We start from the raw sequence: 25743 nt of genomic DNA, 5'->3' as shown, positions 1-25743 counted from the left end.
CAGAACGAGACGGTGAACACCAGAAAAGAGAAAAGAACTAAAGGTGGTACCCGAGGATCTTGGCACAGTCATCGTAGTACTTCATCGAGTTCTTCACAAAACTGAAACCGTTGACATCGCACACGTAGGAGTGTCCATTGGCCCGCAGAAGGTCAAAGCCGCACACTGTTTGCTGCAGCGACAGCAGATGAGGACGTGGTTCATACTCCACGACAAGAAACCAGAAAACTGTAACACACCTAAGGTATCAACTGCACATACCTTGAATGCCAGGCAGACCTTACGAGCCACCAGTTTTTCCATGGCTGACAGCATGACGGGGTAACGAACCTCCTTGCCCTCGCTGTCTCTCTCCACCTTCCCGTCCAAAGCAGGAGACTTTCGGGCCTCGGCATGAGCGTAGTCCGGTCCCACCGTGTACACCTGACGTGAAATGAAAACACCCACAAAAATCTGAGGGATGACCCAAGCGGGTAGTCCCCTCCTCGTGTGACTTGATAAAGTTTTACACTGGAGGCCTTTATTGACACAACGCCTAAAGACGATCTGTGCCTCCAGCTGCCCGACAGCCGCGATAGAGAGAAACCCTTGAGGTCCTCCAAATCATATCAGCGGTTTTACTGAAAACACCAGCACAGTTCAGGTTAATGTGGATTAACGTGACAGTTGATGAAATCCTTTCTACAGGTGCTTTATTAGCATTAACAAAGTGTTCTTTGCACATATTTTATCTACCATGTACTCTGTGACAAATACTCTACCTTAACATCTGTCCCATCTGTTGGCATGAACTCTTCATAGATGTAAGAGCCCGTCTTCCTCACGCTGCTCTCTGGCGAGTAGACGCTGCTCCGGCTCCCAATCTACAAAACCCAGAGAGTCGTTGAGTGGCCGCTCTCTGTTTATGAGGTTCACCTCTGCATGGTTTCCATAAAACCCATCAAACTCTAAATTAAAGGCCACACTGTGTTTGACAATGCTGCCGTGGATCAAAGACAATGCAGTTACTGATGAGCAGTAGTAGTCCCATATCCAAGGTTCATACGCATTTTTCAGGGTCAAATTCAAGCACTTTTTAAGCACTTTCAAGGTCCATTTTCAAGCTTTTCCAGCACATTACCCAAAAAAAAGAATGCATGTTTCACTTAGCATCACCCCAGTAAGGCCATGTCAAAATTAAATCATTTTACATCGACTTAAATGTCCTTTGTTCCAATTTTGTTAAAACTGAAAAATGCACCACAGACAAAAACTGAAAAAGGAAATGGTGCAATATGCACTCGCTAGTGTACAAACTCAAACACATTTCTCTTAAAAATTAAGATTTGAAAATGCGAACAAATCTGCACCAAGCACCACAATAATACACAGCAAGGCCAAATGAAGAAGTCTTCTCATCAGATATCGAGGCTTCTTTCCTGTGAGACACAAAAAAAAAATAGGAGACAGATGTTTGTTTTTTAACTAGTTAAGCACCCACGCCCCCAAAAATGGGGGCAAAAGGGAGGAGATCATGTTCAATCTGTTATAACACGGGGTCAGAAAGTGCTGACACGAGTAGTGTCACAGAAACCTCTGAATCTCAGATAAAATCTCATATAAACCATGTCTACAAACACCAAACAAAGCAAAGACAGCAAACAGTTAAAGGAGTAGCTACATCACCATGAATCTGTGGACAGGCTGTGCGGGGAGGGGTGGGGTCACACATTGAAACAGACTGATCTGCAGAGGCGCTCGGCAGCCCAGGCGGAGAAATTTTGCTTTTAGACTTTGCGACTCATCTTATTTCTCTGTCTGATATGAAAACTATTCGGTCAGATAGTTATTAGTGGTGAATGAAATACAGTTTCAAGCACTTTTAAGCACCACATCTGAAATTCAAGCACTTTTCAAACCTTGAAAAGACAATATTACAATTCAAGGATTTCAAGCACCCGTATGAACCCTGTATAGTAGGGGTGTCCAACTCCAGGCCTCGAGGGCTGGCGTCCTGCAGGTTTTAGATCTCACCCTGGGTCAACACACCTGCTGAATCAAATGAGTAGTTCATTCCCAGGCCTCTGGAGAACTTCAAGACATGTTGAGGAGGTCGTTTAGCCATTTGAATCAGCTGTGTTGGATCAAGGACACATCTAAAACCTGCAGGACACCGGCCCTTGAGGCCTGGAGTTGGGGACCCCTGCTATATATCATTAAGAGAAGAACCTTAGCCTTTCAGCTAGAGGTACTTCACTCCCACCATGAGCTACAGCTCCCCTAAGGCGTCGCTCACTGGCCCAGTCCAGCTCCTTGAGGGTTGAAAATCTTAGGGAAACATCTCCATCCCTTCTGCTTCTTCTGGATGGGTGTCAAACATACTCAGGCGGGGCTGACCTCACCTCCTGCAAGCAGGAAATGGCAGAAGCTGTTTGCGAGTGTCGAAGCCGATCCCCGCCTTTCTCACGCCCCGCGGAGCCCGGCTGGGCTAAGGCCGTTTGCATATTTAAACAGTTTTCTAACATGCACCTCCAGCAGAGGGGAAGCAGAGAAAACAGCCTGTGTAGGCTGGGCTTCACTTATACCAAGAGTGTGTCAAGAGTTGGGGTGCTGTTTAGGGGAAGGGCTGTGAATGGAACCAACCCAGGCTGCTACGTGCACATAAATAACTGTGCAGTGATGGTGGTGGTTCTGGCTCAGACTCAGGCAACGGTTGATCTGCCAACAAGACACAGACCCTGAACACATGGCCAAAATAACAAAGGAGTGGCTCCAGGACCACTCTATGAATGCCCGACTGAACATCTATGAAGGTGCACCAGCGCTCCACATCCAACCTGATGGAGCCTGAGAAGTTCTGCAAAGAAGAATGGGAGAAACTGCCCGAAAACGCGCTGAGCTTGTAACAGCAGACTAAAAGAGATCTGAGGCTGTACTTGAACAGGCTGTGAATATTTGTCATTACAGGTTATTGTTTCTAACATTTTGAGGTGAAAAACAAATTGAATACTTTGCTGCTGCACTGTACACTGCACAATACATCAGCCAATAAAATGCACTCTCTGTTTCGTGTTCTCTGATTGGTCCATTTCTGACACTGGGTTTTTTTTTTAATTCTTCTGGCAACAACAAAACGTTTTTGTTCTTTCTTTCCATACTTTAACCACATTGCATGGAACGCTTATTTATAAAGAAAAAAGCCACAAGGGCCAAATCAGAGACCTTTCTGAAGAGCCGCTGGCTTCCACCACCAGCCGATGTGGGGTAATAGATGTAGACGTTGTGGTCCTCGGCACACACGGGCTTCTCAACAAAAGGCTTCTGGAAGATTTCTCCGTTCACCTCCACATGATCCTCTCCTTCTACGAGGTTGCACTCTGAGACAGACACACACAGATCAAATGCATCTGTTTAGCACGCAGCCTCTTTTCATTACCACCCAATATTACACACATGACGTTTCACCTTGCCTGTGTTTACTCTAGCGCCCTGTGAAGCAGCTCTACCCTTTCGACCACGTGATACTCATCACTCATTTAAAAAAAAAAACAGTCATTAGTGTCAAGGATAAGGACACTTAAGACATCTGACCGTTCATCAGTCAGGAGAGTTTGTGTCACTGTGTTTAAACGGGAATTGGATGACAGAGCCAACATACCACAGCACTTAAGTATGGGACACTTGTGACTGCTTCAAATTTGATGCTATATTTATCCTTCAGCTAAGAAAAACACAAGTACAGCCTTACATAACAGACTCAAGGATGCTGCATGGACAACGGGCGCTTGGGCTGTTTTTCTGAGCTTTTTAAAGTTTTAGAATTAATGGTGGCAACATTTTTATCACGTATGAAACGCTGTTATTGGCAACCATGAAACAGACTGTAACTTTGTAACAACAAGTGAGACCTGCCCCGACTCCCTTGGTGAACTCCCACAGCCTGTGGAGTTACTTTTTAGGAGCAAATGATGCTTAAGCTTGCTTCTAAAAGCCTTTCCTTAATACTTGCCCAGAAAGAACAACAACAAAACAAATAGCCATATGACCTTAACTCATTCATTTCTTGACCTCTAAACAAGTAGAGGTCAAGAAACTATATACAGTAGATATGCAGCATCTAAAATTCTGTAACAAATAGGGGGAATAAGGTCCAGCAGAGACCTGACGGGACCTGAAAGAGGCCCTTTAACTGAAACATGTACTCTTTGCATCGTCACAAATGTTCTCAGTGCATATATGTAGTGACTTGTTATCAGCAGGAGACTGACCATCTGGTTTATCGGGGTCACGGTTCAGCACAGCATAGCGTGGTAAATCAATCCCTTCCTCCTGCAGGATGCGATACACCTCTCTCCTGTCAAAATCAAATGAAGAAACAAAAAGAGGAACAAGCACTGGCTGTTTATTTTCACATATCCTGATTCTCTTCACGTGTATTTAGCTCAAATGATGGAAGTAGATAGTTTCAGTAAAAGAGCGCACCTGTCCTGTATGTAATACTGCATATTCAGGTCATTGATGAGCAGAGGATTTCTTAGTTTGGCATAGCTCACGGCCTTATCCAGCGGAAATCCTGTTTTACACAAACATGCAGAGAAACCTGAAACAGACTCTTAAACCATAATCTTCACTATAAGACAGCCACTCAGCTCAGTGTGCGAATGCTTGGGAACTTTATAAGATGATAAACACAGCAGAATGTGTGCTACGTCACACAAACATCATCAATATGTGACGAAGCAGGGAAGCAAGAAGCACAATGAGTCTGTTGTGTTTTTGCATGTGTGTTTCAGCTGGGGAGGGCACTGTACCCTTGGAGTGGAAGGAGATGAGGCAGTCACAAAGAGGCCATTTGTCCACGGGCTCGTTGAGGATTACGTCCTCTGGGAAGATGACCACAGTGATGTACTCGAACCTGCAAAGCCTCTCCAAGATCTGGGTCATCGGCTTGGACTTTGACTTCTTCATCATGCAACAGATCCCCACGACAATCTGTCGCTCTGGGGGCTGAACGAGGAAGAGGAGAGCACGCCGGTTAAACTTTCGGCTCTACGTACATTAACTGAAATCAACAGCAAATCTATTCTCTAAAAGTGCATCTGTAAAAAGACTAAATTATTTTTTTTTTAATATCACCAACTCTGTGACCTTCATTAAGTTCTAAAATTTACTTTACTTTCTATCCCCTGTCAGCATCTGTCCACCTCACTAATCCATGCATAGCTACATGTATTTAATCGAAGCTAAATACAAACTATGGTGGCTTTTAGAAACTTCTCATCTCTTTACATGTATGCATCTGCTAAAGAAATTAGCTAATTATACTAAACTGTAAAACCTAACATAAAGGAGAGCTCTATTTTATATTTGCATCAAGTATCACTACGTCCAAAGTCATGCTAAGTCCTAATGAATCAATGACTTGATTATTTTGAAGTAATCGACTGGTCAAAAGCCATGGATATACTGGTCACTACGGCTGCCATGGTTACAACATGATAGCTTAGAGCTTCCTGCTGCTGACTAATCAGTGACAATCAATTGTGACGGGAGAGTCACCCACCGAGTCTGTGTCTTCGCCGTCCTCATACAGCTCCATATCTGTCCTTATGCTATCTTCCAGGACCTCGCTCTCATCGTCCTCGCAGCCCACGAAGAATCTGGGAGCGCCACACCGGCTCTCGCCCGGGCTGTTGGGCTCTGACATCACAGTCCCCCACGGCAGCCCTCAGCATCCCGCCGCGCCATCGTACACCAACACGCCACCGGAGCCAGGCCTGGGGAGAGGGATGGGACTGCTCTGCCGGGGAGACGCAGCAGAGACGGTGGACGAAGGCGGGCAAGGCAGAGCGGCAAGGCGAGACTGAACAAAGGGCACTCCAGCATAAAAGGTTTTGTAGGAAATTATGGTCCAGGCCGGTCCTCCGTGGTGACGACTTCACTCGAGCATTTCATTCTTCATTCAGCAAACTCACGTGTTAAACAGCTCGCTCGTATTTCACAAGAGTCTCCAGCAACGAGCTACGGCTCCACTTGTGTAATGACGGTCCCGTCGTCCATTTGTACGCAAACTTGACAGTCCTGCAACAAATGAGAGCACAACATGAAAGCTACACTTATGAGATTGTGCTTCACAGTGCAGACCAATGCTCATCTGCACTGCCTGTAGTCTGTTTGTTACCAGGTTACAAATATTAGCTGTTATAAATGTCACACTATGTTTAGCTCATGATTTCATTTCACTTTCGTGGTGGTCAGCATGTCCTGGAAGCGTTGTTCTAATAAGCCAATTTGCTGAGTGTGCAAAAACACATAGAAACTCTTTTTTTTTTTTACCAACATTGAAACAAGATTATTAAATGAATCCAGACATGTTAAACTGACTAAATCCTTTGTTCATTCCCCCACAGGCCCAATATTCAAACAGTGGTTTGATTTAAAAGTTTTCATTTTAGTCTTTTAGCTCCATAACAACTTTGTGTTTATTAGAAAAATTAACATCAAGCCTAACGCTCCAAATCTCACCCGATATTAAGCAGAATTAGCCTCGTCATTACTGGATTACACATTAAAGTGACGCTGCAGCCTGGTGCTGGCCGTCAGCTCTGTTCTGCCCAACATAAGCCGGTCACGGGCAAGGGAACGTCAGCAGACCACAACTCCTCATTACTCCCTGGCGCACTAGATGACACAGCTGATCAACAAACCACTTCAGCAGCAGGCACAGTCACTCAGGCAAAAGCTGCAAAGGCTCCCAATGAGAGTACGAACCAGTACTCGATTACACAAATGCCTGAGGATTTCAAAGTCAGGGAACACACACAAAAAGGCCAAGCTCTCTCTGCAGAGTGTGGTTGTTTATTTTAAGCCTCCAGTGACCTGAAAACTCACTGCTCTTACGTAACGGCTTTCATTAATTAACACGACAGCAAGCAGAACGCCACAGAGATTTTGTTGTTGTTCAATCGTTTTAGGGACAGCTAGTTTGCAGCTCGGACTCCCCTGGAGTTGTTCTGCATGCTCACAATAATCCATACTAATGGATTCCATGGAATACTATATTATAGTATACAATACTATGGAATCCATACTAATGGATACTGATCTTCACTGGACATAATGTGATGGTAATAATGCCCTTCAGTTTGCCACCATCTTAAACACGCTGTTTAATCTGCCTGCACCATCCTTTTAAAACAGCTTTTTCTTTTTTAAATTGGAAACTTTAAAACAGCAGGGTGAACCCAGATGACCATATAAGGAATATCAGCTCTTACTGACATCACATAGAACCCATTCAAGAAAAAAGAAGCATTTGAACTGAGTATTCAGAGCATTTCTTATATTGAAAAATATACTGGGTACTGGTTTTAAATCTATATTTGTGGACATGTGGTAAAAAACAAAATCACAATTTTCTGGGTGTCCTTGTAATGTTTTATAATAATAATAATAATAATAATAATAATAATAATAATAAACTGAGCTGTGTACTGTTACAAAAATTAAGCTAATTAAAAAATAGGGACAATCTTTGAACATTTTACACATGAAATATTAAGATAATAATCCACAAACAGATACCCACAGAGGTACTCACAGATACACATTTCAAAGACAGCTTTGCATGACTGCAGCACCTGTCGAGCCTGTTTTGATGAATACTGCATTTCTGCTGAAATTCACTCTCACGCTTTCATTATTTAAATTAAACTGTTTTCATACCAAAGTGGATGAGTGTGTGAGAGCCTGAGCATTAATCTGCTCCTTTCACCTGCTTACTCCAGCTACCAGCAGGGCTGCAGTTCCCACTGAGAACACCAAGGTCATCAAGTCCTTTGTTTTTTTTTCATAAGACTATTGAGGTGATTTAGTCTTAGTTTAAATTCCACAGTTTAACAACGAGCTGCTGTGAGCTGAACCCTGCTGCCCCTCATTTTACACAGGTTTTTAAATGTGACAGAGCTTTAGTTTTCATTACTGATTTATTTGACAATTTTCCTTAACTAGTCCATTTCTACGGCCTGAAACAGGACTGTCTATAACGGTCCTGTATAAAAAGAATGCTCCAAATCATTCCCAGTGATATGTAAAGACCCCGAATATTAAAAAAAACATGTAGGAAAGCTTTAAGCCTGGGAATACGTTTCGTTTTTAAATCTACAAAGATAAAAAAAAATACTGTTGTTGCTTTTTGTTTTGGGGGCAATGAACTGAAGTCATTAATAGATTATTCAGAGCAATTCTAATACTGATGCAAGTATTAGCACCACTAACTCCGGCTGGGAGGAGGAAGCTGGCTCAAATTCAACAAAGCAACCAACAAAAGAATTCAATTCAGCATTATTATGTTTCTTCATAGTTGCCATTTTCCTAATTTTTGGGATTTGCCAAAATTAGAGACTCCCCAATCTGTTTAGATAAAACTCTTTTCATATCAGTGAGTTTCCAGCTTCCTTTAAATGTTTAATGGGGAGCCAAGGCACTCGACAGTGGAGGTTCACACCACTTAAACGACATTGTAAGCCTAAGACTGTGTGTAGATACTTTTTACTGCCAAATGCTGATGTTGCTGATAGCAGCACAGCTGAAGAGAATATAAACCTTCGTTTCTTCTCTATAAAGGGAGCAAAGGTTCTCCTCTTGACTTGGTTTTATTTATTTTTTGAGCGGGCGTGATAAATTGAAAAATTTCCTGACAAATCTTCACCCCCTGTGATCAGCAGATGGTTATGTATGGAAGCTTTGAGATAAACTGCTGCTTAGTAACACTGATTGTATTACCAATAAGTTAGCCTATAAAAAAAAGAATAAACCAATATGTCTTAAACAGGTGACACTTGAAGTACAGCAAACAATACTGATGTTCAATTTCTGAAGAGAAGAAAAAAAGGGCAAAAATATTTCTTGGTCCCTTCTAGTGAAATATGAGAAGTTGATGCTTTTCTTTGTAATAACTGATAATAAACACGATGTCGTTCGTGCCAGTCTGTTGTCAGGGGAAACTAGACCTTTGTCAGGTCATGTTTTCAGTTTATAGACAAGCTATTAGATGATTTACCCACCATCAGCTGCTGCTCTGACCTAAACAAATGAATTTCAGTATCACATTAGACATATTTAATGAGACAAGTACATTTAGTCGGGTATTGTACTAAAGTACACCTTAGATACACTTACAGTTCTACTCTACTGTATTTTGTGAGTATATGTTGTACTTTGTGCTCCACTCGAATAATTTTCAAGTTATTATTTTGCTGACCTGTGATCCAAGATTATACTGGCAAATAGCTCGCTCTGCATTTACTTTACACTGTACTTGTATTAATGCAGTTCTGCTTAACGCTGTAATTTCCCACTGCAGTGTTGCTACTTTGTTCCTCAATGATTTAAATACCAGTTTTGCACAATAGTGGAGAAAGTATGTATACAAAACTATTTCCAGCGCCCCTTTTCATGTAATATCATCGTTACAAGGGCACAGCACAGGATATCGAAAATCAATTTGAATGAAAGTAATATGTTTGAATATAGTTTTCTTATTTACAGTGGGCTCCACCAAACCGGTTCTTGGTTCTGTGTGTCAGTAAAAACAACCTGCTCGCCCCTGCTTTACCGACACAGCTAAACACAGTGATACTAACTACGTGAAGAGATTGCATTATTAGCATGGAGAAAGACGTTTTAGTGGCTCGGGTTCGAGTTGGAAGAAGGCCTGATGGGTTTAACTACATGAATATAACACCCAAGGCGGGAGAGAGCCAACTGACGGACAGCTCGCATGAACGACCCCTGACATGTAAGGGTCCGACTTTAAATACCATTGTATGCCAAAAGGACTTGTTGTCCCGAAATGTAGGCTACATAAACGTGACTCATTATTAATATCCATATTTAAACCCCAAACCGCGAAAGCTGGTTGAATACAAAAGCCTCACTCGGCGAAGAAATTATCGTTAGGTGCCGTTACTTTTCTCATTTTTCATTTTGACATTTAGCTAATGTTAGCATTCAGCTAGCTGGCTCGCCAATGTAAACAAGTCTCCCCAAGGCCATTCTGTCTGCATCTGAAGCACAGTCCAACCAGCCCGGCAACTATCGGTGGTAACGCCTAACACCAGCTACATGCCAAGCACGTTCCCGTTCTCAGGGCTTCAGGACAAAAGTGTGAACTCACGGTGTTACTGGAAGATTTACCACTGCCATCGGCTCTCTTCCGTCCCTTGACAGTATGCATGTGAAACCAATCTTTTTATTTTTCTCAGGTTGACATAGGCCGATGAGCGTGTGAATCAGCCAATCAGAAAAGCGAACTTCCTGGGAGGCGTAACGTAAAAACAAATCACGTGTGCCAATGAGGGACACTCAGCCCAACGAAAAAAAAGGATCGTTAGCGTCCTCTAGCGTTGATACCAATAAATCATATTACACCCCATGAATTAAGAAGGGGATGTCGCTCAGGTTGATATGTGTGTGAAGGCAGACCAGCAAATACTTTTGTCAATTATCTTAAAGTTTTTTTTTACCTTAATGAACTCTTTTTATGTTTTTTTTCCAGAGCGTAAGAGGAGGAGGCAAATGTTTTTTAGAATTTCAAAACAGTTAGTTAGCCTGTCTGATAAGATTGAAATATTATGTGATATTTACTATAGTATTTAATTTTTGAAGCAGTGGTTATTTTTACTGGACCAGCGAGGATTCTGGGTAAAACTCCATGGATGAGGACTTAAAAGGACTCAAAAACATCTCTGATGGACAGAGTCTCCCGCCCCATGCATATAAATGCTGCTGAACTGCAGAGCTGCTTCAGTGCCAGACTGCTGCATCCTCGATGCATGAAGGAGCGTTTCCGCAGGTCCTTCCTCCCTGCAGCTGTCAGACTGTACAATCAGAACTGCTCCCAACAAACATAGATGTTTACATCAGTGCTGTAACTTGGCACTATTTTATCAACCGATTCACACTATAACCAGGAGTTGCCTCTTATCTGTATTTAACTTTAGTTAATTTAATAACAGTACAGTACTCTGTTTTTGGTAACCATTGTCCTTGATGTAAATATGTAAAAATTGTGCGTGTTTCTGTTCTGTGTCCTGTTTCTTTGTATATGTGTCTTTCTTGCTGCTGTCACACCCAAAGTTCCCTTTGTGGGACAATTAAAGGATTATTCTATTCTATAAATGTCAGCCTCTTTCTCTTGTCACAGAAGAAGACTTCCAGCAGGAGAGTAGCCTTACATGCTCCTGTCACTACTCTTGTTGGCAGTCTTTTCCCCACTCCACTGGTACCTTTTGTGGACAGAGATTAGAGGAGGCTGCTCCCTCAACCCCAGACCTCTGCTTTTCAAAAAGCAGGAATGGGAAAGAGGACTGCTGGGAATCCAAACCCTTTACTCCTCCATAATGAGAAGCATGAAAGAGAGCTGCACAGAGCTGGTAAGGGCAAAGAGGAAGAAGGTGAGTTTTGGCTAAAGGTCCCACCCTAAACTTCAGGTCTCAGGTCAACAGGCAGGAACACAGAGGAGAACTACTGGGAACAGTAAGCCTCGACCTCAGGCCTCAACTTCACAAACGGGAATGGGAAAAAGAATGATCTTCTTCAGTTCCTGTCCTAACGGAGGGTTCTAGGAGAGGCCCTTTGGGTGCCTGTTGTGGGCTGATAATACAAAGTGACAAACATGTTTGATCTACGAGTGGAAAACTGGAAAACCCTTTGTGATTGGCAAGGTTTACAAGGTTTTAGTATCTAGCAAATACCTGTTCCTCTGTAATCTTGGAAGCTGGTTTCTGAATCCAGCAGGACCACTGAAGCCACAGGCTGCTTTCTCATGAGTCTGGCTGGGTTGGCAAGCCACATGCACCGGGGCTTTTTTAACATTTGTCTCTTTTTTAATTGATTTTGTTGTAAATAAAAGTACTAATATTTAATATAATTTTCATATTCTGTGGTTCTTATAGCTTGTGGAGGTCAGTGTCTTGTTCTACAGCACTTACTGCTGATGGGATCTAGCGTCAGCTGGCCTTATACTTTCTGAGGTACTGAAATAAAACTTTGTTCCTTCACACTCACAACTTTGTGTAGTCAGTTTGAGCATTGGACTGCTCAGACTGTCCAGGCTCACGGAGAACATGGAAATTCCACATAAGGCTGCTGAATGAAGGCATCAAGCATGAAACCCAACAGGAGTCAGGACAGGAGGACATACAGAAGATGATCTAAAACCATATATGTTTTTTTTAAAAAGTATGAACTTTTTGCAATTTTGCTTCTGTGCACCAGCGCAGTGAATTTTAAATCAATCAAGGTGTGATTGAAGTGCAGACTTTCAGCTTGAATTCAAGGCTTTTAAAAACACCTTCCAGGAATTAGAGATGTTTAATCCCTTCATTTCAGAGGTTCAGCCTTTTTAAAAGGTGACCCTGCACTCTTGGAACAAAACCTCCGTCCTGCCGCTGCTGTTGATGTGAGGGCCAGCTTTGACGTCAGTGTTTCTCTGAGCCACTGTGTGCAGACAGGACCCTGTAACCACGGGATACTCGGTTACATACTTGTGTCCAGGCCAATGGGCGGTTGCAGAGGACTGCTATGAAAAGAGCATTTTATTAACAGCAGGCTCAACAGGGTGGTAACAAGGCTCTTCTGTAAGCGAACGTGCAGAGGAGTGGGGGCGCCCACATCCACAAATATTGCTGGTAAAAAATAAAACTACCTTTTAGTTGTCAGTGTACAGAGTAAAACGGGCTGTCAGGTGAAGAGACATCTTTTGTCACACACACTCAAATAAATCTAAATGATCGTATTCTCTTTCACTACTACGAGCGTCTGCCACAAAGACCCTCTGTGAGGAGGCCTCTGCTGCCCTCCACCCTCATATGGCTTCCATTTGCCGAAGTCAGGGGCGTTACACTCTCTGTGACTTACAGCAGTAGGTCAGCGCACGTCAAGAGGTTTCATTATGAATGCAGATCCAGTCTTTGTGCCGCTGGACACCAGCCTGCTGCTGCTGTGCTTCCTGTCTCCAAGTCGCTGAACAAGATGATGGATTTCCTCTTTTTATTAGAAAAACACAATCAGTGTATCCTACCGTGGATTTGGAGATCATAGCACAGGTTGATTGCAACAATAAGCTTCAGTTCATCACTGATAGAGATGATATCTTGAAATGAGCATTAAAAAATCCCCCAATAATGATTTAAATATCTGACACCTCAGAAGTTTAATTCCACTAACTGACTGTTGTTCAGAAACACCAATTAACCATCTGTTCTATTATAATTTCACTATAATATTCTTATAAGGATTCTGGCCATCGCAGTGAACCAATGGAAAGTGAACCAGTTCCCATAGACTCTAGTATTAAAATGTCAAATGTCAACTGTTCAACGGGTGAATTTTTTTTTTTACGAGATAACACAAGGTAAGATATTTGATTTGTCCCAAAAGTTCACAAGTCTACCATTTGGATACTGGTTAAGCTTATTGGTTTAGCTGTGGCCACTTTGATGGGTGTAGACTAGCTAACAGCTGTTTTCTAGGCCTTTTTCCATGAAATTGCGGCTCTGGGCCTGCTGTTGGTTGATTTTTTAAAATGAATGATAGAACAAATGTTTGACATATTGTGGAAGAAGATTTCTGCTTTTTGGTGAGTGAAAGTTAAGCATTATATTTGTATCTTACTTAGCTACTCTGTTTATGTGTGTCTGTGCATGCACCCTACATGGACGCACCACTTGCTAACCATTGTTAGCATCAGCTAATAGCTTAGCACTCCACCCTTTCTTCCAAACATGCAGCCATTTATGGCCGAAACAAAATACCAGGTCAGAAACGTATTTGTGAATAATCAGGTCTGCGGTAGCCATTAGTGATATCGTTATAAAATTACCTGAAATCATTTATGTTTATTCATTACTGTGCCTGTGTCTAAACAGGTAGAGTGACTTCCTCATTTATATTTTTTGCATATACTAGAAAAAAAGAAATAAAATAAAAATAAATACAGGTGAAAATTGTGCTAGTTATCCAAAGGGTTCCCTTTATGAAGAAGCTAGAGTAGCTTTAAGCTATTTTGCCACTACCTGTAAACACATCCTGTTTGGCCCACTTCAATGAGTTTGGGGTCAGAAAGTCATACAAAACACTTATAAGACTTCTTGTAAAGGGTGGGGACACATGTCTCAACAGTAGTGCCTTGATAGAGTAATCAGTGACTCTGGGAGTGGACCCAGCAGTGGTCTGGCTGAGGGAACTTGTGTTTTATTAGCTGTGATTTTGGCCCAGCAGAAGAAGGTCTGCTCTGTCCTCCACAGGACACGCAGCTCTGTGACAAACACCATAAACAGATTAACTACCCAATCTCATTTAAACGGGAAGGTAGCTGGATGTTTAAAATGATATATTGGCTGACAAAACTGTGACTACACTGTCATGATGACACATTAAAAAGTATTTTTAGATTTAGGAAACAGTCTCCATCTATCCCTCAAGCTGGGGTCCTCTACCAGAGGCCTGGGAGCTTGAGGGTCCTGCAGTATCTTAGCTGTTCCCAGGACTGCGCTCTTCTGGACAGAGATCTCTGATGTTGTTCCCGGGATCTGCTGGAGCCACTCGCCTAGCTTGGGAGTCACCGCACCGAGTGCTCCGATTACCACTGGGACCACCGTCACCTTCACCCTCCACATCCTCTCCAGCTCTTCTCTGAGCCCTTGGTACTCCTCCAGCTTCTCGTGTTCCTTCTTCCTGATGTTGCTGTCATTGGGATCGATCACTACGGCCGTCTTCTTCTGTTTGTCTACCACCACTATGTCCAGTTGGTTAGCCACCACCATTTTGTCCGTCTGTATCTGGAAGTCCCACAGGATCTTATCTCGGTCATCCTCCACCACCCTTGGAGGCGTCTCCCATGTTGACCTCGTGACTTTGCGGCCATACCTGGCACAGATGTTTCTGTATACTATGCCGGCCACTTGGTTATGGCGTTCCATGTATGCCCTGCCTGCTGGCATCTTGCACCCTGTTGTTATGTGCTGGATTGTCTCAGGGGCATCTTTACACAGCCTGCACCTGGGGTCTTGCCTGGTGTGATAGACCCCAGCCTCTATGGATCTTGTACTCAGAGCTTGTTCTTGTGCTGCCATGATTAGTGCCTCTGTGCTGTCTTTCAGTCCAGCTTTGCCTAGCCACTGGTAGGATTTCTGAATGTCAGTCACCTCTGCTATCTGCTGGTGGTACATACCAGGAGCCTGTCCTTCCATGATGGTTCCTCTTCTTTCTTGAGTTTCTGCTGCCTGAGGTATTCACTGAGCACGCGGTCAGTTGGGGCCATCTTCCTGATGTATTGGTGGATGTTTGTTGTCTCATCCTGGACTGTGGTGCTGACACTCACTAGTCCCTGGCCTCCTTCCTTCTACATATTTATATATATATATATATATATATATATATATATATATATGTATATATATATATATACACATACACATATATACATACATATATATATATATATGTGTGTATTTTTATTTTTTGCACTGCATTTAAAAACCCCCCACATGAGTTCAATCATCATCAAATGTGCCTGACCCAGATTTGGTAGCGTCCCTCTAAGAAGATGATCAAGAAGATGCCTAATGCTACTTTGGGCTGCCTGTTTTGGACTCCTCCCGGGATCAAACTGGGGATCTATTGATCACACAAATGTGAAATAAAACGTTTCCTTTTATTTTGATGTGGTGTGCACATAGTTTTCTTTTAGTAAATGTTCTCCCACTGACTAAACACTTTGTGTTCCTGTGGACTACAGAGTCCTTGGCCAAAGTCACTTCATGCCGGTGTTTGTTTTTCCTTTTAAGCTTGATGCTGTAAACTCTGCAACACCTCAGTTCCTAAAAAAATCCAAAAATAAACACAAAACATCAAATTTAACTTGTTCTGTTTGACCGGATTAAATTTTAGACTCCAACAAGAGATTTGTTGTAGTTCCACTCTTCCACATAGCAAGCAAAAATAAACAGGCTCTGCTTCCAGGAGAAGTTCTCCAGGGGGGGTTTCTAACAAAAGCACTGGAGGGCAGACTTCCTGACTACAGCTTCTCAGGTCTCAAAAGATCAAATGGAAGTAGCTCGAAACCCATCAAACATATATAACAGCTGTGTCTGTGTTAAAGTAAAACATTCATTGAGGACAGGTGAAGCTTTATCAGCTTTTTCTTTGCTCTTTGTTTGAAATGCAATATCAGCTCACATAGTGAATAAAACAAATACAACTAAAAAATGAACAAACGCTAAAAAAAGCTTCATAAGGGCTTCCCTGCTGAAACACTGATGGCTATTTCCTTTAACACAGGAAAACAAGGACGAGTTGCAAACTAAAGCCGCTCTACTGAAACTGTGATTTAAAAAAAATTAATGTGAAATTTATTCTCCAGTTTGTCAAATTCAAAAGGTTTGAGGCTCCTGGTTCTGGACTGAACCAGTACCAAAGACATGGTCAGTTGTAGCTAGAACCAGCACAGACAAAGAGTGACTCACACTAGGTGATCTGTACCGTGGTCAATGAGACAACCTGCTGATCGCCACCAGAGCAGCGCCCTCTCCCAGATCAGCTGATCTGAGTGCACAAGAGCGTTTGACCTGCAGAGTCCAGTTCGTAGAGTACAGTGACCATTTGATAAGGTGGGCCCGGCATGTTCAGTTGGACTCAGGCATGGTCTCTGTGCACTGTGCCATCTGCACCTGCCGACTGATCTCCAACAGCAGCTGCTCCATACAAATGTGTTTTTAATCACCACATGAGAGACTATAGTGTCTCACCATTTCTCTGTTAGGGCACACATGCATAAATTGAGGCCCAATCCACATGCACAGGTATTTTTGTAAGCATTGCTTTTTCTTTGCATGTTGGCCTTTCTTCTCTTTGGGAAATATTACGGTGTGATGTTCTGCCTGAGAAAGAGTCGGTATAACTCAGCTGGTAGAGTGTGAAGGTTTGGATTGTTTCCACAGGGGATCTACTCACTCACAGGTCACCACCTCCTACAAAGCTGTTACATGTTAAGTGGCCTGGTACTTATACAGTGCTTTCTGCTCAATTTGCACTCTGAACTGGACTCAAATAGAGCCTTGAGTGCTCAGTTTTATTTCAGTCTCAGCAAAGTGGCGTACATACACAGAGAGGTGAAGACAAAGCAAACTGGTTTATTCTGTGTCATGCAACTCTCAGACAACAGCACTGTCTAAGGTGGCCTTTGCAGTGAAAGGAGCTTATGAATAAAGTTAAATGTCTCCTGATCCCCAAGGATTGAACCGAAACTCTGTCATCGATCCATGATGTGTGTGTGTGTGTGTGTGTGCTCAGAGACGACAGAATTACAATTATAATGTGCCTGTAACAGCCGCAGGTGCATGAATATCTCACAGTTTACCGTTATTCTTATGTCACTGCATTACAAAGCTGCTTCTTCAGGTTGATGACAGTTTTCCAGCGTAGGGCTTGAGTCTTACAGTTTGGTCATCTTACCTCACTCTGGGTCCAGCATTAATAGCCCAACTTGTAGACACACCTCGTTCCAAAGACTGTGGATAAATAGCCTAAAAATGGAAAACTCTAAACATGGAAAACAGGGACAAGTGCTGAAACTCCGGGCATACAGGCGCAGCCGGGGCCTCCTCCCCCTCCTCTTTGAAGCAAAATCCAGGCAGTCTGGTTACAGTACACCATTCAGATTCAAATCCAGTCAGGCCAGTGCTCCCACTCTGCATCCATCAGCCTCCCATCACAGCATTCATACACCTGAGCAGCAAACTGTTAAAATCATAATTTGTGTTGCTGGAGGAAAAGAGTATTACCATCATTACTCAAACTCAAGCTAGATCCCAATCATGAGTGTCAATGGCACCAACACATTAGCCATGTGAACGCTCTGTAATTTCTGCCCTACGAGCAGTGAAAGAGCAGCTTTGTTCCTAGTGTAGAGGTCCTTTTTACTTTTTCAGGAGTGAAATCAAACACAGAGAAGGTGGGGGTGAGGCCTGATGGCAGGGTCCGTTAATGAGTCCAGGTTTGACGTCAGGACAGCAGAAAACCATAAGGAATCTGTAGGGTGCCATTATTCACTTCATCTGATTAAAGGTTTAGTTTTTTATCAGAAATCCTGCTGTGTGAAATATTTGGCTCAGAAATACCCTCGCATTTACTGTCACTTCATCTCTGAGACACTGCGTCTGCCGAACACGTCTGATTGTGAACATCAGCTGAAGAATATCACCAAGTCATTTTCACCATGTCTGTGGGATGCTGCACATCCTTTCAGCTCCACCCATTTCCCCTCTACACTCCCATCAAAGGAATCACGAACCAACCTAAAAACCCTGCACTGTTCTTTCAAAATAAAAGCATGGCATGATTCTGTTTTACTTTCTTTATAACTATGACACTTTTTTGGACACAAGTTAAAGTCCAGAACATACAATAACGTTAAGTAACTAAAATAAGCTCGCTGACCCCCTGATTGAAGTGTTACAAATCATACTTGAATAGTAATGCCAATATTATTATTTTAAGACAACAACACAGCTTTTTTTTGCCGTTTTAAGGGCTCATAGTAATTACATCACCACTTGTCCAAAACCATGTGGGACAGCTTATAGGTTTCCATGTATCATCACATGAACTTCTTATGTTTCTATTATATTCATAATGAAAACAAATCCATGCAGTGAAATGTGTGATTATGACTAAACCTGGAGTGCAGAGATAAGTCCCACTACGAGAGTTTTTATCAGTTCTTCTAAAATCATTTTACTGTGGCTGAAAAACTTCATCAGCAGCAATCCTGCCTCTGAGAAGCAATTGAAGTCACCATCTGCTCCATGTGCTCTTACTTTGAAAGCAGGTATCAGACCTGTCCAGACCTCATTCTGAGCAGCTTGATGGTGGCGTGCCCCCCCTGAGGTTTGACAGCCAGACCTGGTTTCAGGCTCCTTCCTCTGCACACAGCTGAGCATCCTGAGCTCTCTGCTCCTGCTGTTCGCCGGGACTTTTAAACTCTCAGCTTGGAGCTCAAGAAGCACACCGTGAAGAAGGATTTAACAGCCACAGGTGTGCCAGTCTTTCTACAACAGGTGAGTAATTTGCTTTTTTGCAAGACTTTTTCGGGCATATTTTCTGAGGAAGGATGGATGCTCTTACTCATGCATATATGTTATTTGGGTGCTTTTCCTTAAATCTTATTTTCACAACAAATTCTGTGTTTTTACATCATAAACTATACCTGTGAAAACCCGAGATAAGTTCAAGTCTATTTAACCTTCTGGTGCTGATCTGCATACTTGTATTTAGTGTTGTCTTCATTATATATCTGTATGTAAGAATTACAGAAAATATCACTAAAGGAAGATACGTTATCTCACAGTAAACATTTAAACAGCCCTGAGATAAATTACATATAAATAGCTCAGAATGTTACAAGTATTAGCCCAGAATTACAGAAATAAAGAAATCGTTTGATGTATTGTTTGCTTGAAATATCAGCAGTATGGTAAAAATGGCCTGTATTTGTATTTGTATTTGTATAGCGCTTTACTTCGTCCCTAAAGACCCCAACGCGCTTTACACTACATTCAGTCATCCACACACACAAAAAATCATGACCATAAATAAGAATAACAGTTTTTTTTGTCACCCCAGATGTTATGTCAAGTATAATCAAATCAAAAATGTAACAGATCGCTATGTCCACAGTGTAAGACAGGCAGGGGTTATTCCAGGACTTTTGCCTGTGGCATGGAGGAGGCTGTGAAAAAATCCCAGGTTTCAGGAAGTATAGTTCTCCTACCTGAAAATGGATCAATGTGAGGATTGTAATTCTGGAAAAACCTAAACATGAAGATGCTGCTGTCACGTAACAATGTAGCGACGCTTCAACAAATCTGGTTACAACTATAACCGTGCTTACAACAAGTGATGACATCACTAACACTGGGTTGGTTGAGGCTCTCGTCTTTTTTATGTGCTGCCGTTTTTTGGTGATGCGTTTCCTTCAGTATGATTCAGCTGTCATTCATGGCCTCTGCAGCCTTTTATTACTCCTGTTCATGGATGTACATCTTTAAGTGCTCTTTCTTAAAGCTCATTTTTTGATGCTTCGCCTCAGACCAGAAGAAGAACTGTGGCATTAAGTAGCACCAGTTCACTGACTCTTCGGCTCTTACTGGTGTTTCTGTTTTTCACAGTGCAACATGTTCATCCCTTTTTTCATGCGTGCCCAGTAATAAGTGTGAGAACAGCCTCTCTGGTCAGCTGGTCTGTTTTTAACTCTCAGAGTTTAGTGTGTTTGCTTTTAGGCAAATGAAAGAGCATTTAGACCAAAAATATTATCAAACTTATCAATTCTTCCTTTTTTATTGTTTACTGTAATTCAGCATCTGTCTGAAGCTGCAGCCTTTACAATTAGCATTTAGCATTAAGGTCAAAGAAAAGTAACCAGGAAAAGGATTTTATTTTATTTTTTATAACTTTTTATTTGTCAGTTTACAGTATGAGAATACAAAACTTACGGTCAGCATAGGAGACATACACAATTCCAGTAATAGCATCTTCTTACATCATGGTAATATTCAATTATTCAGTACAAAGGGAGTACACAACCCATTTTTCCCAGAGCTTCTTGAATTTCTCAAGCTCGAGTCTAAGGACAAAGGTAAGTCTTTCCATTCCAAAAATTTCTTCCACTACCCCACGCCATTGGGCCCTAGTTGGAGGGTCTGCCTTTTGCCATCTTCGAGTTATGGCCTTCCTGCAGCCAGCCAAAAGTATTTTCAAAGGAAAAGGATTTTAAACTGTCCTTGTTGACTTTGTAAAGCAGAGTGGTGGGTGGTGGGCCAAACCATCTTGTATGCATCTATACCTGGAAGCAGAACTCCGAGTCCATATTTGAACATTACTTAACGTCAGCTAGTTCACTGAAGAGCACAGTATTGGGGCTCAGCCATACCTATCTCACACCTTAATTTCCTCCCATGGTTGAACAACACAGTCATCACCTGTAACAAACATGACATTTTTACACCTGGTGCATCACATGAACGTTTTGCCTCATGTAAAGAAATATAAATTCAGTCGTTGTCCAGGATCAAAGGCCTGACTGGCCTCCCTCCATCACGTCGCACTCCGGTCTCCGGCCTGAATGTGAGCAGTGTTAGGACGCGATGGAAAGGGCGGACTCTGGAATCTACGCAGTGCTGTTTACACAGACCTGGTGTCGTCAGAGCTGCCATAACACAGGCTTCACAGGGAACAGATCTGGTCTTATGGGCCCAGTCTCTGTGGGAGTGGACCTTACCACAGCGGCTGAATGAATGCAGTGTGGAGCTGGCCACCAGCACCACTCACACAAACTCAGTGCTAATGAGCTGTCACTTAGCCCAGACATCGACCCTCCAGCTTTAGGGGTTCAAAGAAAGAAAGAAAAAAAGCATTATGTGAAATTCTGTGCTAAATCTGGACATCCAATCAGATCGTGCAGTTACTGCCCATTTGTTCACCAACTTCCTCCAAAAAGCCAAAAGCAAAAGTTTACCAGTAGAAAACATGAAGCACGGAGTAAATAATTAAAGTAGAAAATATCAAATGTCTATTTGTATGTGAGCCAGTTTAAGGTTTAAGGACAGGCTGAGCCTTTCACCGATCGTTTATACAAGAGCCATTTATTTATTTATTTGGCTCATGAGCAAGTTTGCTAATAATGTTGGCTGAACTAAGAGAAGCAGAAAAAATGATAGTGCTGTTTTAACGGCAGCCTCTTCCCGCTGCAAATGCAGCGATTCATTTACTCAGAACAGCAGCAGCCTCTGTTCAGAAAACAACAATCATTTTATTTAAATAAAAACCCCACAATGGTGGGGAGGGAAACAGAGAGAAACTGGCTTCTTTTTTCCACTGTAACCACGTTTCCAGGACGTTCCAGTGTGTATCTCTCTCACACACTCGGCCAAACAAATACAAATTTAAAAAAAAAGTATGTTAAAAATCAAAATGTCTCTTCCAGCGAACATAAAAAAAATCTTAGAAGTAAAGTTAAGTCTTGTGGGATTTGGCACATCTCAAATAAATAAATGAATAATCCAAAAAGTAGCTTTATTAATACTGAAATAAACAAGAAAAGAAGGTAAAATGTTCCCTCCAAACAAAACATGTAAATTCTAAACGCACAAATCAGTCCCTGCACGGTTCCACTGCTCCGCCCATCAAAAGGTCACCTGTGCGAATATATTGGTCACTGGACTGACGACTTACTACAGCTTTGTATTTATACATGAAATTTGGGGGGTTTATAATTTCCATTATCAGTTCAGATTAGCTGCAGTAGTTTTTGTTTCAGTGTAATTTTATTATTTTCAGTGTAAGTTTTATTATTACTGAATTATTATAAGTATAGTCTTTATCAGAGACAAAGAACCTGAAATCTTTCTGTGATCATTTGAATAAATGATCAGAACCAGCCTCTACAGCATCTCAGTACAGCACGTTTTACACACTCAGGCTATGGACTGCAGGAGGTAAGAAACTGAGGTTATAATACCTTTGTGGTCTCATTTTAATTGACCTGTTCTTCAACAGTTTAGATTAAGTTCTCTTTTTTCACTTCTAAAGGTAGGACATAAAAAAAAGGATTAGCATTTAACATCAGCGTCCAAGTGTGATGAAGACTTCGAGTCACAGTCGTGTTCCTGCTAATTTTCCTGTTTGATTTTTAGGATGAACATGATCCGGGGGACGGTGCTGATGGCTTTGTATGTGACTGTCACCTCAGCCACATATGATGTTTATGAGCAGCAGTCCTATATGGGTAAGAAGTGCAGCTTACAGTTTCTCTCCAGTGTCCTCATCAGTCAGCACTGGCGTGTAGCAGTCTTGTCTTTCTACACTGTGTGCATGTCTGACCTTCACAGACCCAGAGGATGTACTGAGTGTCATCATTCTCCTGGAGGGTCCACAGCGCCCTCTGCTGGGGGGAACGCTGATGTTACCGTGCCACTTTGAGGTGTGTAAATGGCAAACTACACCTTTGTTTTGTGTGCCATATAAAAGAAGGCCTTAGCCACCATGACATCATTAGCTTCAGCGTTAGCGTTAGGAGCACACGTGTTAACCACTACACAGAATGCAATAGATCAGTAATCTCAGCAGACCTGACATCAAAACAACAGTACAGCTGCTTAGTCAGCAAATAAAGTAACAGAAGCTTAGATTGAACCTGTCATATTACTTTAACTACCTGACATGTATGTACGTATGTTTGTGTCTATAAACCCTCGAAAACGTTTGTAAATGATGTCGCCTCTCATAGGATCACACTGTTGACGACCCTGGCGCTCCCACCATTTCCCCCTTGTCTCATCGGATCAAATGGAGCTTTGTGACTAAAGAAAAGGCCACAACCATCATTGTTGCCCAGGGGGGGAAAGTGCATATCACTGAGAACTACCAGGACAGAGTCCAGCTGGTAGCTTATCCTGGGACCCCGACAAACGCTAGCATCAGGATATCTGAGCTGCGTTCCAGTGACACGGGAGTGTATCGCTGTGAGGTTCAGCACGACATCGAGGACAACCACAGCATCGTGCACGTTCAGGTTCAAGGTATGAGTGACACATGATGTCTGCGAGGCAGGAGTTGATACCTTTTCTTTTGATTTTTTACTTTTATGTGATAGTGTTGACAAAATGACCAAAATTATATGGATTTTTTGGTCACATCGCACCATCGCTCTTTCTTATTGTTATCCCACTTTTTGTCTCTCCAGGCACTGTGTTCCACTACAGGGCCATCATGGGACGCTACAGTTTGACTTTTGAAAAGGCGAAGGCAGCGTGCACCCAGAATAGTGCAGTAATGGCTTCACCTGAACAGCTCCAAGCGGCGTACGATGACGGTTTTCACCAGTGTGACGCTGGCTGGCTCTCTGATCACACAGTCAGGTCAGCACCCACCCAAGGAGCAACTACTCACTAGTTTTATTTCCAAAATTTATAACATGGCCCTTCATAAAAGCAAGAAAAGAAACATATTTGAGAAATCTGCCAAAAACAAAAATGGCTAAATTCACTTTTTTAAACTTAAGTTTAAGCCAGCGCTGAGGTCAGAATTAACCAAGCAGAACAACATAGGACTAAAACTCATTTTTCTGTTCAGTAAAAAACTGTAATTTGGCATCTTAATCAAAAAAATGTTGATTAAGAGCTGGTAAAGTTTGGTGAGCGGGGATTATGGTGCGGGGCTGGAGTTGGCCCCGTAGTTCCAGTCAAAGAAACTCTTAATGCTTTAGAACAAGACATTTTGGAGTTTTGGGGGATGGCTCCTTCCTGTTCCAACATGACTGCGCAGCAGTGCACAAACCAAGGTCGATAAAGATGACTGAGGTTGGTGTGGAAATACTTGACTGGCCTGCACAGAGTCCTGAGCTTAACCTGATATGACAACTTTGGGATAAATTAGAACAGAGACTGCAAGACTGCAGATTATGATATCCCCAAATTACTTGTAATAGTTTATAGAGAGATATTATTTCTTTCCATTCCCACTTATGAAGCACCAAGCCTCTCCTTTCTTTCCTGGGCATGTTTAGCAGTTAATACAATTTGTCGTACTGGGAGTTTTCTTAAAATAGACATATTTTCCAGTCTGCTCTCAACTTCTTTGAAATGTGTTTTTAAAACACTTTACTGTGGATTTAAGGAAAAACGTGAAATCAATGAATTGTGGTCTGAAAGGACAAAGCTAATGTGAGCAGATCATAATGTGCTCATGTTAAACTTCTGTACAGCAGCAAACATGAGTTTAGTTTGCAGTGTTTTCTTCTTCACATTACTTTGTTTAACCACAGGTACCCAATCCAGAGTCCTCGTATGAACTGCTATGGTGACAAAGTAGAACTGCCTGGAGTCAGGACCTACGGCGTGAGGGATCTCAATGAGACTTATGATGTTTACTGCTTCGCTGAGAAGATGACAGGTACACTTTAATGCATTTTAAACTCATCCTTTCATGATTTGTATTCTTTATTTTTCTCACAAAGCTCTTTATCTGAGACAGGCAGAGTTTTCTACACTGCGACTGCAGAGAAGTTCACCTTCTCAGAGGCTGTGTTGGCGTGCTCTAATAAGGGTGCTCAGCTGGCCACTACAGGTCAGCTGTACCTGGCCTGGCAAGGAGGGATGGATGTCTGCAACGCTGGCTGGCTCGCAGACAGGAGTGTCCGCTATCCCATCAACATTCGTAGGCCACAGTGTGGAGGCGGGCTGATCGGGGTACGGACTGTTTATCTTCACGCAAACCAGACAGGATATCCTCTTCCCGAGTCTCGCTGTGACGCCTTCTGTTACACAGGTATCGCTCACACAATAAATGCACACAAGTGTGCATCTGTACTTTCACTAGCTTTGTATTGCCACATTTTACATGTGCAGGAAACAGTTGCATATTACTAGAACCTACATATACTAAACAGACTAAAGTACAAACCTCTGAATCTTTGAATCCTACAGCCCCAGAGATGCCACGGTTTCTCTGGGGCTGTAGGATTGTCATGTCCTGCACACACTGATCAAGAGAGTGTGATCAATCACCTGTCACCAGAGTTGGAGGGGCCTTCTGCTGACACTGGTCAGAAAGACAGTTCTGCAGCAGAAACCTCCTGGTGATTCCCTTGGTTGCTAGCAGCTTGCTGCACCAACACAAACCACAGACAGGGACTGTTTGTCTTCA

At 42.4% G+C, this 25743-nt stretch overlaps 2 protein-coding genes across 3 annotated transcripts in view; one reads left to right on the top strand and one right to left on the bottom strand.

Annotated features, from left to right (window-relative positions):
* ppip5k1a (diphosphoinositol pentakisphosphate kinase 1a) overlaps positions 1-10286 on the bottom strand; it is a 30795-nt gene extending 20509 nt beyond the window's left edge. The window contains 9 exon segments of the mRNA XM_040002855.1: positions 51-172; positions 262-423; positions 762-863; positions 3202-3356; positions 4248-4333; positions 4462-4552; positions 4791-4986; positions 5543-6060; positions 10157-10286. Of these exon segments, the coding sequence (XP_039858789.1) occupies positions 51-172; positions 262-423; positions 762-863; positions 3202-3356; positions 4248-4333; positions 4462-4552; positions 4791-4986; positions 5543-5686 (1058 nt within the window). The 5' untranslated portion in view covers positions 5687-6060; positions 10157-10286.
* Positions 10287-13403: 3117 nt separating this feature from the next.
* The window catches only part of LOC120715748 (aggrecan core protein-like), a 30950-nt gene continuing 18610 nt past the window's right edge, over positions 13404-25743 (top strand). Inside the window, exons 1-8 of one of the 2 annotated variants that reach the window (XM_040002853.1) lie at positions 13404-13621; positions 18869-19100; positions 22734-22825; positions 22929-23020; positions 23327-23618; positions 23783-23957; positions 24863-24990; positions 25072-25365. In XM_040002853.1, the coding sequence (XP_039858787.1) occupies positions 22735-22825; positions 22929-23020; positions 23327-23618; positions 23783-23957; positions 24863-24990; positions 25072-25365 (1072 nt within the window). In that variant the 5' untranslated portion in view covers positions 13404-13621; positions 18869-19100; position 22734. The remainder of the gene's footprint in view (positions 13622-18868; positions 19101-22733; positions 22826-22928; positions 23021-23326; positions 23619-23782; positions 23958-24862; positions 24991-25071; positions 25366-25743) is intronic. The other variant, XM_040002854.1, reaches the window with a different exon arrangement.

The sequence above is a fragment of the Simochromis diagramma genome, unplaced genomic scaffold (assembly GCF_900408965.1).
Source record: "Simochromis diagramma unplaced genomic scaffold, fSimDia1.1 OVJJ01000457.1, whole genome shotgun sequence".
Lineage (NCBI taxonomy): Eukaryota > Metazoa > Chordata > Actinopteri > Cichliformes > Cichlidae > Simochromis > Simochromis diagramma.
Note: the sequence above shows the minus strand (reverse complement) of the source record. Positions and strands in the feature narration are given on the sequence as shown.